The 16,611-nt window shown below is 49.5% G+C and overlaps 1 protein-coding gene across 1 annotated transcript; it reads right to left on the bottom strand.

The window, feature by feature from the left end:
* Nucleotides 1-2,074: 2,074 nt before the first annotated feature.
* Nucleotides 2,075-13,748, bottom strand: CLDN1 (claudin 1). Its single transcript, XM_040074599.1, has 4 exons — nt 13,442-13,748; nt 5,061-5,225; nt 4,522-4,606; nt 2,075-4,043 (listed from the first exon to the last, which is right to left on the bottom strand). Exons 1-4 carry the CDS (start codon nt 13,662-13,664, stop codon nt 3,881-3,883), a joined length of 636 nt encoding a protein of 211 aa, XP_039930533.1. The 5' UTR covers nt 13,665-13,748; the 3' UTR covers nt 2,075-3,880.
* Nucleotides 13,749-16,611: the final 2,863 nt, after the last annotated feature.

Raw genomic sequence — 16,611 nt, 5'->3', positions numbered from 1 at the left:
TGTGAAAACACAGAGACAATTTCACATCACTCTCACTGCACTGGCTGCCCCAAAGTTACTCCAAATGTCTCCATGCTTAGGACAAAGGCTTGAGCTCTTTCAGTCTGGTTACTCATCTAGATTTGTAAATCTGTTGCTTTTGAGCAACATCAGAAGGTTACTGACATTTCTGGGGTTTTCTCTTAAGAAGTCCTTCATTAACTTATTTTCCTCAGTAATGCCATTATTTCTGCTTCTGCCTTATATTAAAAAGATTCTGAGCTTGTGTTTCACAAACAGCTGTCAACAGCTGTCACTACGTCTCTTGGCTATTTCTGTGATCTTGTCAGTTTTTAGTGCTTTAATACTCTTTAGCTATGTGTTCAGAACAGTACAGAAAACAAAGCTAAATTTATTACAAGAAGCTCATGTGCAAATCAGAAGCTGAATTTGAAAAAGGCATTGAGCATGGATGATTTTTTAAAATTACTGAGTTGGAGAAGCCAAGAAATCCAACAGGTTGATGCTATTCCAAAAACATCTTGAGGTCTCTTACTCCTTTGAAATATCTAAGCAATATAAATGAGCATGTAATTCCCACTGACAGTGAAGTTCCCTGCATCGTATATAGAGCTCTGGCACATGTGAATAATAAATATGATATGGAGGAAGATGCCAAGAAGCAGTCAAAGTTCCCATTGTCTGCAGAGACAAATGCCATCATTTCATTGCAAGATGGCTTTAGCAGCAGGAATGTCAGTCACGTGCAAAGACTGAAATCCAGTGAGAAACTCCCCCAGCTTTCAACCCATGCAACTCCTTTTCTAAGCAACCTACAGCAGACATGGCCAAAGGGTTGCAGAAAATGTGTCTGAGTAGAATTGCATGATCATGGCAGAAAGGGAAAGGAAATGAAAGTTTGGCTTTGAATTTTGTCCAGTTAAAAGTATAGCAAACAAACAAACAAGGTAGCCTCTGGCTCCTGCCTCTGTGCCAGTCTCGCACACAGATCTGCATCTCCTGCAGTGGTTTATTTTTGCCAACTGCTGAGAAGTCTTAGTGACCATTTTATAGGTGGGATTATTTTCCTCTCTTCTTCTGCCCAGGAAACTTCAGAGTAGAAATTGCAAAAGTCCTTGGAGAAGAAGCATAAAAACATGGGAAAAAATTAATCTCAATGGAAATCCTTGACTAATTGACAGGTTGGAATAAGAATGACCATAGACCCCAAACTGTGCCAGGCAACCAGCCTGCTCCAGGCACTGCAAGCTCACTCAGCCAGCCACATGCCTGGCTGTTTTGCTCTGCCAGCTTTACGTGGCCTAATTAGCTTTGTTCCTATTGTTTGTAATTACAAAAGCAAACAGCCCTTGGAGAGTGAGGGACTAGAGGAGGCAGCTCCTTGACTGAGCTTAAGAAAATGTTTTAAATACAGTTTGTCTCTCATCACAAGTACTTAAAAATTTGAAAGGGATGAACTCAAAACCCCAATGAACAGAAAAAGGTTTCCAGGGCAGGTAGAAGGAAGGGGATAGAGCCTTGTTAGCCTGGAGAGGCATCAGTGCAGGTTAGAAGACCCCATGCCCAACAGGAACCATTCTCTACCAGGCCTGCAAAAAATAGAATGTCAAAATAGAAGCACAGTACACTCCCTAAAGGGCTTTAGAATGAGATGAAAGAGTCCCATAGGGATCAGCAGGACTCTCACTGCTCTGAAGGCAGAGCACCTCTCCTGGGAACACCTTGGCTCTGTGCCCCATCCCTTCAGCTCCCACTCCCCTGCAAGGGAGCCATCTGCCTTCCCCCTACCCCTTCCTGCTCCACCCAGGGTGCAGCCTGCCTTGCCAAGGAGCAGAGAAGACCTTCTGGTTCCTGGGCTGCAATCAGAGCAGATTACTGGGTGAGTTTCTGCCAGAGGCCACAACTGCCTGACTCACTGCAGAAGATCTGTCCCCACCTATGTCTGCTGTAGATACACAGCTAAACAAGCTCCATCCTGGCAGGCATGCTCCCAAAAGCCCAAGTCCCACTCTTCACTTCTATGTGCACCGTTCCAAGTTCTGCTCAAAAACAAGAAATGAAGTAATAGTCTGAATTTCCTTAAAAAAGTCCATTTATTGAAATTGTTTAAACACTTTGTACAAGTTCCCAATACAAGCATCTGTTCCCTGGCTCAGGGTTAATGCAAATACAAAAGCACAGACTTCAGCAGCTCTTCAATGTGACCTGAGCTGCTACCTCCCAAGAGAAGAGGTCTCCTGAGGCAGCTGCTGTGCACAGGCAGTTCCCCATGGAGAAGGGGAAGCCACATAGCCCAGCTCCAAGTCCAGGCCAATATCAACTCGAGCCTGAAGCAAATGCTCTGGTTGGTTTCTTTTAGTAACTTTATGCTGCAAGAGTCAGGTAAAACAGAGGTACAAGCCTTGTACAGACCACCAACGTGGTACATAGCTCAGCCAGAGGCTCTCCCTGTCTACAGAAGGAAATCAAGAGATCTGCTGCCTCTGAACATATACACAACTATAAAGCCTGGTCAGAAGCACCAGTTTCCTTCTATACAAAAAAGCTGAGCTTTTGGAGAAGTGGCACCATCCCTCTAGGAATCACAAAACTGAACACCCAGTGTCAGCCAACACCAAGTGACTGACTGGGTGTTTCAGAGGAAGAGGTGGGAACCTTTGATGAACAGTATTATTATTTTTTTAGATATGACTCAATATGCAAGGATGGCTATATCTTTAAAATGTTTGTTTCTTCCTCTTTGGTGAGCTTGGATTACAAGCAAATGCCATAACCTTTGGGTCAGTTTTCTTGGAATTTGCCTTCCTATCATCACTGAAAGTGTTTACAAGAAATAGACAGGATGGAATGGCAGCATGTGAGGTATCTTTGGGGAAACATCAGGGAGTGGCAGTGCATTCAGTTTGGTTCAACACAGCTAGCTGCATCAGGCAGAGATTGGGAAACTAAGCCCAAATGAGAAAGCCTCGAGGAAAGAAGAGTGTTAAAGGTGACCTGTAACACACACAGGAGGATAAAGCTTCAAGCTCAGCTGCCAGGATGGGAACATGGAGAAACAATCACTGGCAGCACTCGGCGTCTAAGGAACAGCCACAGTTCACCAGAGACACACAGTGAAAACAGAAGGCAATCCTTTTCCTTGAGCTCTTCCCTGGCACCAGGGAAACCTGCAGATGCTTTGGGAGTCTGGTAACTTCTGTGGTCTCTACCTTACACTGCATCTTCCATTAGCCAACAGCATGTGCACAGACAGTGTGGATTTCCACTTAAGTCACAGCAATTTGTTTCTGACCCTTTGCATGGAAAGGAGGGTACTGAAGATGATGTCAATAAGACAGTAAAAGAGCATTTTACATCTCTTCAAACATTCCTACATGTAAAGTCTTTTCCCCAAAATTATGTTTCCCCTTAAGCTATTGGTTTCATCATTTTGTATATAGTATATGTTCCTTTAATTTCTACACACACCACACTGGGCTCTAACTTAATGGGATATGGGACTGAATTGTTACCATCTATTAAAAAAAAAAAAAAAAACAAACAACAAAAAAAATAACCAACTAAAAAAAGCACCAACATCCGTCTATAAAAACAGTATCATTTTCCCTTTTGCTCCCAAATACTAAAATTAACCCAAGCTTGGAGGTTTCATCTTTCCAGTGGCAATACCTATGAATCTAGGCTAGCCTTCCTCCATGGGCTGGGAGAGAAAGGAGAAGTTACGTCCAGTAGCAAAGAGGATTACAAAAATATACACATTTTTGGGAGAAGAGGAAGGCAGAACCTAGAGCCTGGATTCTGCTCAAGACAGTGGCATTGTAGTGTCCTCTCCAAAATGCTTTTTCACTACCAGTGCTGGCGGCTCCTCTTCTTTGTTCCATTATACATAATCCTTCCCTGTGGAGGAGGCATTTTTGGGGTAGCCTCGGGTGGGTGGATATGAAGTTTCTCTCCGTGGACAGGAGCAGCAGAGGAAGGATCCCCCCAGTATGGCCAGAGATGAAGCTGCCCAGCCAATGAAGAGAGCTGAACCAAACTCAAATCTGGAGAAGGAAGAAGGGAGAAAGTGTGAATCACTGTAATCCAGGGGTATTACTTGTAGCAATACGTTCACACAAAGCAGAAGAAAGCCGAAACTGGAATGGATGTGGCTTCCTACAAGGCAGCAGCTTGGAGCAGTCAGGCTTTGTTGACCCCCAAAGCTCAGAGCTGGGCATCTCCAGTATTTTGGGTCACTCCCAACAGCTGCAAGCCAAGCTCTGTGTAAACCAGGCCTTGGCATGTAGTGGGGTAAAAATCACAGAAGTCACACCAGTGAGGTCTCTGGCAGTGATGTTACCTTAAAGCCAAGATCTAAGACCACACGGATAATGGGATCTGGTCCCAGCTCTTCAGCACAGCTTGAAGCCAGCTCAGCTAGTTCAGAATTTTCTTTTGTTTTGAGTGACTGCTACTCAAAACTAAGCCCTGGCAGTATTTGTCATACTCAGCTACAGTGTGTTATACCAAATGAGGCAGTACCTGGTGTTGACGGGGGTGAAAGGGTCATAAAAAGCCCGAGCCACTCTGTTGCCATACCACGACGTGGCTACCAGTGCTGCCAGACCTGCACATAAAGAGAACAAAATGTCATGGCTCAAGAAAAAACCATCAGCAAAGTCATTGCAAAAATAAGGATGCAGCAGAATCAGCATCTGGAGTAAAGCTGAGCTGCTGCAACCCTGGAAGTTCTGAGCTGTTCCATTTAGTGCTGGCTGGGAAAGAAGTTAACAGTTGGAGGTTTCCCACAGTTACACTGCAGCAAAGGCAGGACTGCTCTGCTGACAGCCTTTTCTCCACTGAAGCAGGGTCAAACTCAGCTCTGCCCACAGATATGCCAACAGAGAGTGTAATGCCAGTGCCAAGGTGCCTCAGGGAGCCTGAACCAAAGCTCTCTAAGGAGTTTCCAGACCACAATGCACTTGGATCAGCACATCAAGCCCTCCCACAGCCTGCAGAGGATATATGCCACCATAGGAAAACAGCACATTTAACACTCAGCATATCTGCACTTTACCAACCTGAAATGATGAAGATCACCCCACCGAAGACAGCCATCCTCATCTTCTTCACCTGGTCATCCTCCATGCACTTCATGCATTTCATGCCTGTTACAGCAACAAACACTCCAACGAGCCCCAGGAGTATTGAAGCCACCATCAAAGCCCTTGTGGCCTGCAGACTGCCTGGAAGACAATAGGACTTGAGTTACCCACAAAGCAAACTCAAGATACAAATTGAAATTCAAATTACTGGGCTCAGCAGTCTTGTATCTAAATCCTGCTCCCCGGTACACAGGAAACATCCAAGCAAGCCATTCCTTCTCAGCTTTAGTCTCAAGACTGACTTGCATCAGGATCAGAGGACTATCAGCCTCCTCTAAAATGCATGGCAAACAAGGGCATGCAGCGGGCTTTTTGCAGGAAACGACCTGGGAATTGCCCTCAGACATCTTTTGTTCCTTGATCATTTGAATCCCAATTGGAAGGACATATCTGTTTATCAAAAGAAGTATTCAGATTTAGGCCCTACCTTGACAGAGTGCTTAAGCACACGTTTTAATATGAATAGTGACATACATATGAATAGTGCCACAGCAGACAGCAAGGCCCATTTACTGCTCAACACTTCCAAAACCTGTCTTTTATACAAATAACTCAGTGCTGATTTAGATTTTTTTTTCTGTGCTACAGCAGTTTGCATCCCAGAGGGTACAAAAATACAACTCCAAAAGAAATAGGACTTTCACAGCCAATTGAAAAATACCTTGCTTTCTTTTCTACTTAAAATATTTAGCTTAATTGACTCAAAGATACCCAAATGCTTTAAGAGCCTCTTGTGCTTTTGAAGAGTTGGAGCAGGGGGTGATGCCTCCCATGGGCAAGCACTGAATTTGGCTGAGTTCTCAGCAGACAGACTGGATGTACCTTGGGATTTGTTTTTTATATGGATTTACCTGAAGTTGTGAAGACACGCTCACCTAAGAATGTGAGCTACTGAACTTACCAAAGAAAAGTAGTAATGTAAATTAAGTCATTACTAAAAAAAAAAAACCTCAGGTGACCGAACACCTGACTAGCAGTGAAATAAGAGCCTGAGCTTTATTGTCTAGCAAATCAGGTTTGTTTGAACAGGATGAATTTTCATATACAGCCCTGTAAAACCCTGAGAACAAACAAGGCTGGTTAATAAAATGAATGAGCTTCAAGGAGCATGCTGTAACCAAGGCACAAGTGTCCCCTGATACAGAATCTCAGGTCTGGAGTTCACCCCTCAAAACGCCCTGACTCCATCCTGGTAGAGCTCTGCAAAGCGTTTCAGGCTTGAACTGCAAGGTTTGAGCCTTTAACAGAGCACCTGCACACTCAGTCAGGGCTGGCATGGTGAACCCACCCGAGTCCTTGCCACAACAATGGGCTCCGTGGGCAATCTGAAACTCAGAGCTCAGACTGGCACCGGCCAGAACAAAGCCACACAGCCATCCTCCGCAGCTTCTTTACTACACTCTGTCCCACAGAACTGCTCATGGAGGAAGACTCCTGTGACCCACACCAACACCAGGCTCTAAATCTGCTCTAAAACAGATCTTGATCTGCCCCTTCACACACAACCTTATTGTTCTGGAAATAGATTATGAAACCAGACAGCAACAACACAATAAGAAGGCAATAATCAAAGCAACAGGAAGGAACACACTTTCATAAGATGAGTGTTGGCTTTCTTGGGAAAAATTCCTCAATCAGCTGGGTTAACATCATCTCTCACTTCCTTCAAAGGGGAACGTGACACACCTCTGCACCACCCATGTGTTAATCAAAACCCGTCTGCTGCACAGATGTACAGAAACCCATTAACAAAGCCATTTGTCACTTTAGCATAAATCACCACTGCCGTATCCTAACTCATTCTTAATTGATTTATCTCCAATGTCAGGGATTAAACTCCAAGAGTAATTTCTACCTTACAAAAGCGATGCCAATGTTCAGAAAGACTTCAGCTGACAGGTTGCCACCCAGGCAACCAATTCAGCTGCCATACATTTAAGGCTAAATTGTGCCCTACAGCAGAAGCTCTGGAGAGGCCCGTGGCTGAATACCAGTTTGTACTAGGCACGGGAAATCATCATCTCTGCAGACACCAAACCTGTTTTATCAAGGCTACAGTAAGTTTGGCTCCGTCTTGCTGCAGAAGAAATTACTTTATAGGAGATGGTTTTGAAAGAGTTCTTTCATGAAGCTCAAAATAGGCAATGCTATCTCCAAAAACTAGAAAAACAGTTATAAGGGTAGGAAGAAACATTTCACCTTCACACACAGTGCCACGGGACAAACACAGGAAAATGCTGGAAAAAGCTTCTATGACCTCTAAAAACCCAACTATGAAACACACTAAAATCTCAAGATGTATAAATATTAACTGGATGCATGCCATGACAGCTTTGCAGAAGCAGCTGAACAAAATACAGCATTGTGAGCATTCCCCAGGGCTGCCCACTCTCAGTAGACACTGGTGGGACAACTCCTACTGCCCTCGCCCCCTCCTCATGCATGGCTCCATGGCACAAGGGGACAGAAACATGTAGGAAACTTGCAGTGGGACAGCAGAACAGGTTGGAGCCTTTGCAGAACGTTCTGTTCCTTTGTCCCAAGAAGCTGTAATGTGACATGACTGTGTTAGCCAACCATCCTCCACCCGCCCTGTGCTCCCAGCACAGCCTGGGAGGCAGTGCTTTTGTTCTCCAACCACTTTTGCAATGTGTGCAGTGCACTGGCCGCAGTTAATCATCATACAAGCTACCAGTTATTAACTACACATTAACAGACGCGCTGTGAATGGAAGCTGCACATCCAGGGGCTGGGAAAGCTACTTTAATAATAGTTCTGTTGTTCACATGGGCCTTTTCAGATGCTTTAAAAATCCAAAATTATACAAGTACAATATTGTCTCAACCTGCTAAACAGGACAGGCTGCCGACAGCAAGTAGAAGTAATCCACAGCAATTTAACTTTACAACTTCTACCAAATTAGAGGGAAAACAGGATTTCCCCCACACTCCTTGCTGCTGCAACTGTCTCACCAACAGGAACAGGAAAGCCCAGGCAGTCTTGGGAACCCTTGGGGAAAAAAACAGTCCTACACAAGGTGAGACAAACTGGTCTGGCACCAAACAACAGCTGCCAGATGGCAACAGTATTTTGTCAATACAAACCAGTATTGACTCTGAACCCAAGCCTTTTGATTGCTAGTTAGCAATGAGAGACACGGCCTGAAAACCCTATTGCAACAAAGCAGCAAGAACTGAAGAACAGAGACTTAAAAGTCCTGATAACAATTAATAACAAATGTGCATTCTGCAAGGCATAAAATACCACCCAAGTCCACAAACATGCAGCTGCTGCTTACACCTGTTTCACACAATAAACCCCACATGTTTTAGAAAAATACTAACAAAGCATTCAGTTATTGTTAGTAGTTTTGGACACAAACACCCTTATTCAGTTTATCTGAAGCCTAAATAATAAGTTTTCCTTCCCACAGCTATCACTAACTGAGACAGAAGTAATTGCTGGTAACTGCTTTGCTATATAAAAAATACTTCAGTACTTCACCTGCAGATGTTTGAGGGTTTTCTCTATCATCCCATTTCCTTATTCAATCTGTTTATGTCATTTATATTACAGAAAAGCTGTTGGAAAAGTGCCATGGGATTTTTGTAATGCCTGTTTGTAAGGCAAAATTGCTGTAATGGCTCTGTGTGCAGATTATTCTCTGATAGGGATGCTCATCAACTGCCTTAATTTAAAATAAGGACTTTTCCTTCCCTTCCCATGGGCCTTCATCCAACTAACTGATGACAGAATACAGGTGAAACAGATGCTGTGCAGTTCCCTCTAATCCTTATGAGGGAAGTTCCCCAGGAGTCACAAGCACCCCTGCAGTATAGGAAGCATGTTGTTCCACCGTCCACCTCCGAGAGAAGTCAGCAGCCTTCAAAGCCTTTCCACCAGGGTTTCATGAAAGCTGGATTCCCTGGAAGGAGCGAGAGCTGAGATCCCGCTGCCCTACCATGCCAGCATGTGAAAGTTACTTTTGTGCAGTAGACAGGGGATTGAAGATCTGAGCAAGCCAGCAAACATCTCTCACACTTTGCAGCTGTTCTCACTGCACCCAAAAGCTGCTAATGGCTTGGAGGCTTTACCAGACCCTGTAGAGGCCCACCTTGCATACCCATCAGCATCTGATTCCAGTCTCTTTCAAAGCACTTCCCTACAAGTCTAAAAGACTGTACCGAAGTATCAAGGCAGGACAGGGGCTCTGGATCCTTTTTTTTTGACAAAATGGGAAGGTTGGGAACTCCCCACTGCATGTCCAGTGCATAAGAGGCAAGTTCAGTAGGTGACAGTGGCCTTGTACTCTGCATATCTGAAAGCAAGTGATGCCCTCCTACCCTCACTGACAAATAAAGATTGGTAGTAAGACAAACACGATACCACCATTTCCAGATTCCTGGTCAGAGGAGACCTGTTTTCCCACAGAGTCTGGAAACTCCTTTACCAAGAGATTTAGTAACACATAGTAACATCAGCTACTAAAAGCTGCTTAGAAGCTGCCTGTAGAGCAATAAAGCCAGTGTATTGCAACAGACTCCCATCCATCCCCTCTTGCAGACACTCCAGGGCACTGCGCAGGAACAGCCTCGGTGGCATTCCAAGTAACCCTCTACCTTCTCAAAGCCGGCACAAGTGAGACTGTTTTATCACTCAATCATGATTTTTCATCAGGAAGGAACAGGGATTGAGAAACACAGTAGCAAATTAACCCTTAACCCACATGAAAGCACAGATACCAGCAGGTTCTACCTGCTTAATCAAGATCTAAAGATGGAGAATTGGACACATGTCTCTCATGCTTTGTCCCTGCCTGGGCCACTGTCCCAAGTCCCCTACCACCACAACTGAGCAGCAGTAACCTGAGCATGAACCGTTCCTTTCCCCCACCCATTTCTCTTCCCCAGCTCCTGGAACAGGCTCAGCCAGGGTGGTAAAGGTGTAGGAGGGAAGATTTCACATTTCAGCCATGTTGCTTGACCCAGAGGGCATTCAAAACCTTGTTTATTTTCTGGGCTAGGGCACAAAAGCTCATTGTGGATGTACTAGGTTTGGTGATGAAGTGATAGATGAGTCTCAGCTTGTCTCAAGCACAGAACCTCTCCCAGAAAAAAAACCAAAGAGGTCGATGAGTATCTTCAGCTAAAACAGCCTAGACAGGATCCAGAACAACATCTGCTCTGAACAGGAGAATGTGGTTAGGTGGGGCTGGAAACTTTCAGAGACAGATACCAGGAGCCCTACTCTCTCCTGTCTAAGAACATCCCTCCCAAGACCCCGAGGAGTACAAAGGTACCTAAGCTTCATGGACCATGCTGGAGAGCCACAAGAACAATGCTGAGGCTGTGTGCAACAAAGCCTTGTTGCAAGGGTGGCATTTGTTGCCTCTATGTCTGCGTGTGGCCACGCACTGCTTTTCACGTAAGCCAGCAAAACGCAGCCTTTCTGTTGCCTGAATAGGAGCAGTGACATAAGCCCTCAGCTGAACACAGCTGCAGGACAAGTGCCAGCACGGGTGCACTCCAGCAGTGTGCCCACACGGGAAGCTGGAGGCCCCTCAGTTGGCTAATGGCGCTCATCAGCTTGTGCCAACCCCATCTCTGCCTTGCAGCCAAACACTGACAACATCCAGAGGAATGGCAACAGCTACCAGATATTCCAAAACTCGCTGGCAAAGCCTTCCAGCATTCCCCAAACCACGAGCCACTGCAGGTGCAAGAAGGCTCAGGGACAACGTAATTACAAATCTGAGCCTCTCCCATCAGGGCATGAGGCTCTGACATGTGGCTCAGAGCACCTGGGGCATGTGAAGCCCTGGCAGGAAAGCATGGCGAGGCAGAAGTTCTGCCCACACAGCTGTGCCACCTTCACCAGGACACAGATAAATGCAGTAAGGGAGCTCTCCACTGCACCTGTCCCGGGGTGCAGCTGTTGAATTGGGCATAAATTGTTCGGGGGGTTTGATTTGTTTGGTTTGTTTTTCGCACCTCCACCCAAACCAGCACTGCTGGTCCCTGCCCGGGCCTATGTGGCTGCAAGACTTTGAGGGGTCACCAGGAGGGAAAAGGACAGATAAGGTGCATGTCCCCAGGCATGATCTGCTTAAAAACAGGGAAAGGTACAGCCTAAGCAAGCTGAGGGACAGCAAGAACGAGGAGCCAGCCCTCACTTGATTTTCCCTGTGAGGATAACGTATCCCGTAATCTCCCTGTTATTTGAGAACTCCCAGGCATACTGTCCTGCAAGAGCTCGGCCAGAACAGAAAAGATCACCACAAGCTCCTCATCCTCGGTCCCTGTCACCTCCCTCCCCTGTAGCCCTGGAAGAGAAGAGCTCATATTGTTCGCGGCACAAAGGTGAGGGGAGCAGCAGGTTTCGGCGCTCAGCCATGAATGGGCCAGCTCCGGAGGGCCCGGGGCAGGTTTTGGGGAGCCTGTCCAAGGCGGGCTCCGCGGGCGGGTCTCATTTACAGCACAATGGGCTGCGCTCAGCCCCCGAGGCAAGGTTACCTTTTGCAAGCCATCCGGGGGGTGGATGGAGATTCCTCAGCCACTGCTGGCATCTTCGCCCCCCACCCCCGGTGAGAGATAAGAGGCTTGAAGCTGAGCTGACACATAATTACCGCTCCAAGCACTCCGGACCGCGCGCTCAGCCCTGCCCCGCTCCCTGCGAATGCCAAGCAGGTGCGCGGCACTCTCAAGGGGCGCAACCCGCACCTCCGCCAGCTGCGGGGCCCACCGCGGCTTGGGAAAAGGGAATAGGAGAGGAGGGACACACGTGGGATGCGATGGCCGCGAAGGTGGGTCCGGCTTTACCCACAGGTAAAGGCGTGACACACAGGATGGGCCGGTGGCAATCGCACTCGGGGACACTCCCCGCGGAACTCGGCTTACGTGGGAAAGAGAAGGTGACCAAGGTGACAATCATTATTTTATTAATTAGGGAGGGATGAAGGTGTTTCAGGACTCGAGATGAGACGAGGGATATTGAGAAAGTAGTTTTTTAACCCCATTAGGTGCAGCATGTTATCCGCCACAGCGCTCTAGAAACAGCCCTCTCTGAGGCTCCAGCTCGGCTTGAGCATCCGAATGACACCCCAGGCAGCCGGGCTGATGCCCCAGTGACACCCCAGGCAGCCGGGCTGATGCCCCAGTGACACCCCAGGCAGCCGGGCTGATGCCCCAGTGACACCCCAGGCAGCCGGGCTGATGCCCCAGTGACACCCCAGGCAGCCGGGCTGATGCCCCAGTGACACCCCAGGCAGCCGGGCTGATGCCCCAGTGACACCCCAGGCAGCCGGGCTGATGCCCCAGTGACACCCCAGGCAGCCGGGCTGCAGCTCCTGCCTGCACGAGATGCTTCACCGTCCCAGGACAAGATAAGTGACTCAAAGATTACCGTGGCATACTAGCCTGCCTAAAAACTCCAGGCAGTGCTACCTGGGCAGAAAGCCAGCTCACCTGCCAGCCCTCCGCTTAAAAGCTCCACGGGAGCAGCAGAGACTTTCCCAGAGAACAAAAGACCAAAACAGTCAAAGGCAAACAGGACCCGTGGTCGCAAAGCCCACTCCGGCCACGCTGCTGAGCTCTGCTCCCGCGCAGCTGTGCCCAGCGAGGACAGCCCAGACCCCGGCTGGACCTCCACAGCCAAAAGCTCTTGTTCACAAACACGGCGCTTTCCGGAACACACGTAGAGAATCTGACCCTTCCTCCCCTGGGGACATTTTGGGAGGGGAGGGGGGGATGGGGGGCAGCTCCGGCTCCTGCCCGGGCACTATCCCTGGAGCGTCCCCGCTGCCCTCCCGCGGAGGCGGCACTGCCGACAGTGCCCCAAAGGACAGTCGCCAGAGAGTGACCCCCAGCTTCGGCGGAGAGAGCCAGCGGGGAGCCCCAAGAGACGCGCACCCGACCCCCGACAGGATGAGGAGTCGTGTAAGAGATGGGGGACCCCGAACCCAGCACCTTCAACCCTGAAGGGACAGGCTGAGTAAATCCAACGGGACAGAGACCCTGAGACGCGACAGCAGCGGCACGGCCAACGCGCCAGGCACTCGGAGGTGGGCGAGGGGTGCGGGGACAATACGGACGACGAGGATGGAGATAGGATATTGGACGTGCAATAGAACTGGCAAACCCAGTCCAAATGTTTCAGCCTGAACTTCGACGCGACCGACACCGACGCGGGGTGACGACCCTACAGCACTGGTACCCTCCGCCCCGAGCGAAGCAAGAGGCGCTGGGGCGGAGGAGATAGCCCCGACGGGACGGACACCCCCAACCCCAGCCCCAACTTACTCTCCAGCTTGAGCAGCGAGTCGTACACCTTGCACTGGATCTGCCCCGTGCTCTGCATGGCGCACGACATCCACAGCCCCTCGTAGAGCGCCTGGGCCGTGACGATGTTGTCCCCCGCGTAGGATGCCATCTTCCACTGGGGCATGGCGGTGCTGATGATGATGCCGATCCAGCCGAGGAAGGCCATGACGAAGCCCAGGAGCTGCAGCCCTCCGCTGGCCATGTCTGCGGCCCGGGGGTGGGGGGGGGACGGTGGCAACCAGGGGACGGAGAGCGCGCGCTCCGCACTGGCCCGCGCGCCGCTCTGCCGCCCGCGCGCAGCCCCGCGCGCCTCTTAAACCCGCGCCGAGCGCGCCCCCTGCCGGCCGCGCCCCGGCCCCGCCCCGCGGGGCTCCCTCAGGGATCGGACCCCTCCCTCAGGGTTTGTCCTAGCGACCCCTCCCTCAGGGATCGGACCCCTCCCTCAGGGTTTGTCCTAGCGACCCCTCCCTCAGGGATCGGACCCCTCCCTCAGGGTTTGTCCTAGCGACCCCTCCCTCAGGGATCGGACCCCTCCCTCAGGGTTTGTCCTAGCGACCCCTCCCTCAGGGATCGGACCCCTCCCTCAGGGTTTGTCCTAGCGACCCCTCCCTCAGGGATCGGACCCCTCCCTCAGGGTTTGTCCTAGCGACCCCTCCCTCAGGGATCGGCCCTGGTGACCCCCGCACCGCCCCTCCCTTTGGACGAAGCCCACGTGGAATGATCCCTTCTATCCCCCACGGGAGTGCTGCACTGGCACCCCTGGATGTTTTGGCGCCTGGAAAGGGTGCCCTGGTTGTACTCGTGGGTCTGCCCCCTCCTCGAGCTGGGGGTGGTGAGAGCGTGAACCCCCGCTCGCCTTCCTTGGGACTGGCAGCCCGCCGCCGTCCTTCACCTGCTGGAGCTGGAAACTTGGCTCTCCGGCTCTCTCTCCCTCCCGGAGCCAGCACAGTGGGCAGGGCAGAACAGTGGGGACGGGGCTGTGCCAGTTCCAGCTGTCCAGGTGCTGTGTGTGTGACCGCCTTCCCCAGCCCACCTCAGTGCCGCCAGGAAAGGCACGGGGGCATTTCTCTCCTAGCAGATTCGCTGCCTGGCTCCTGGACATGCAGCGCACGTGGGATAACCAGCTACAGAGGAGGCAGTAGAGCAGCCATGGGAATTATGAGTCCTCTGATATTGAAGGGCTTTCAGAGAGGCAGCTGTGCAAACACTCATCATCCATGTACGAATCCAAACTTCTGAACCTACTGTTTTAACAGGGACAGTGTTCTGTACACCTCTGCATTACTGGGAGAAATTTTACTTCAGTGATTTGCTAAGGTTTATTGAACCAGGGGATTAGAGACCAGGAAGAAGTGTCCTCTCTCTTGGGGTGTGTGTTTGTCCAGTTACTGTAGTTTCCCTTTCTCTTGCACGAATATTTGAATATTGACACATCCGGACTCAGAACAGGCAAAGGGAGGAAACGCTGTCTCCTTCAGAGGGCACAGCATGGGCTGGGTGGTGCTCTCACCACAGGCTGGATAGAGGGGTCCTTCAGCCCGGACCTGCTGTAATCCCAGACTTTGAGATAAACGGGTGATAATTCCTGATAAAGGTCCTGCTGGAGGTAGGGATGGGGTTGCATTGTTTTGACACTGTGTTTTGCTGCATTCTGATGACTTAGGAGATTTTGCTGAAGCTGCTTCCTGAGATTTGCAAACAGACAAACAAACAAACTCGTGATTACCTGACCTGTCCTGTGCAATGCCAAGGGGGTCAAAGGGGAGAAAAGCCACTGCAATCCTGCTCCACCAGCCAGAGACAAAGCAAGGCTGGTTTGCTCTGAACACACTGGTGGCTGCAGGTCTCCAGTGTCCAGGCAGCAGTGCTGATGTGATGAAATCCACCCCAATTGCCTGGTAGCAAACTTTTCCTGTTATGTCTTTTTTCACTTTTGGAGGATTAGCTAGCTGTGATTCTGCATGTGAAGAAATGGTGTTCTCCTGTGTCTCTGTGGATCACAGTTTATACTTCTGAGAGTGAAGAAGGCAGCAAAGTTTTCTTTGGTAGATACATTTATCTGTGTATTAATGACGGACTCTGATAGAGGGAGCAGGGAAACCAGCATGGTGCTGGCTGTTAGAGCTGGTTCCTGTGAGGAACAATTCCTTGCCTGGTGAAGAGGCAGGTCAGAAACTCATGTGAACCTGAGGAGAGCGTTAGGAGTGTCTGGATTTGATCACTGACATCTGCATAGTCATTTCAGTCTGACAGTGTCCATCTTCAAAGACATGTGCAGTGTTCCTGGTGCTTCAGAGCACTGAATTGACTCACCCCTTTCCCGACCCTCCTGCCAGCCCCCACCCCGACAGACTGGGCAGCTCCTCACTGACTTCTGAGGTGCAAGGTCAGCTTTGGGCAGGGTTAAAAGTTACCAGGAGACTTTTAGCAGGTTTTGATTCTTTGTCTACAGGCTCTGAGCAGCCAGGAGGGTGGAGAGAATCATTCTGTATGGGAAGGTCTTGGACTTTATACTGAACCTTCTAGGAGAGTACAGGGACCAGTGATCCTGGGTACCAGTGATCTGACTGCACTGGTACTGGGAGGGACATCAAGAGTGATCTTGAGGAAATGTGTATGCCAGCTTGTGATACATATTGTAGCACCCTGACCATGCTGCTAGCTCTTGGACAGACTGAAATTCATGGCCACTCTGTCCTTGGGAAAATTCGGCTTAGGATTTATCTAAGAGTTTATCCTGGTGGCACTTTGTGGACAATTTGTGCCAAAACTGTCTGTAGTGTCAGTCTGACTGCTTGCTCATACAGTTGGACAGCATTGGTACTCATTTTCTTCCCCTTCCAGGAGGACACGGAACTTAGACTGGAGACAGCAATATTCTGTGAGGGTTACTGTGGGATTGGAGCCTACACCTGCCTGGAGATGGACGCTGTGCTTCTGAGGGGTTGTACAGCCACCCCACTGCTCTCCTGTCCTGATGGTGCTCCACTGACAGAGTGGCCTTGGGTCAGAGCCTATGAAAGACAATAGGGACACACATCCATGTGCTCTCAGACCTCTTGCAGTCCTCACAGGCTGCAGCACAAGCTGCCAGTGTCTCTTTGACCAGCGAACATCCCTGACAATCTGTACACAGAGTTTACACAGTT

The sequence above is a fragment of the Hirundo rustica genome, chromosome 10 (assembly GCF_015227805.2).
Source record: "Hirundo rustica isolate bHirRus1 chromosome 10, bHirRus1.pri.v3, whole genome shotgun sequence".
In the NCBI taxonomy this organism is placed as follows: Eukaryota; Metazoa; Chordata; class Aves; order Passeriformes; family Hirundinidae; genus Hirundo; species Hirundo rustica.
This window is presented reverse-complemented; position numbering and strand designations above follow the sequence as displayed.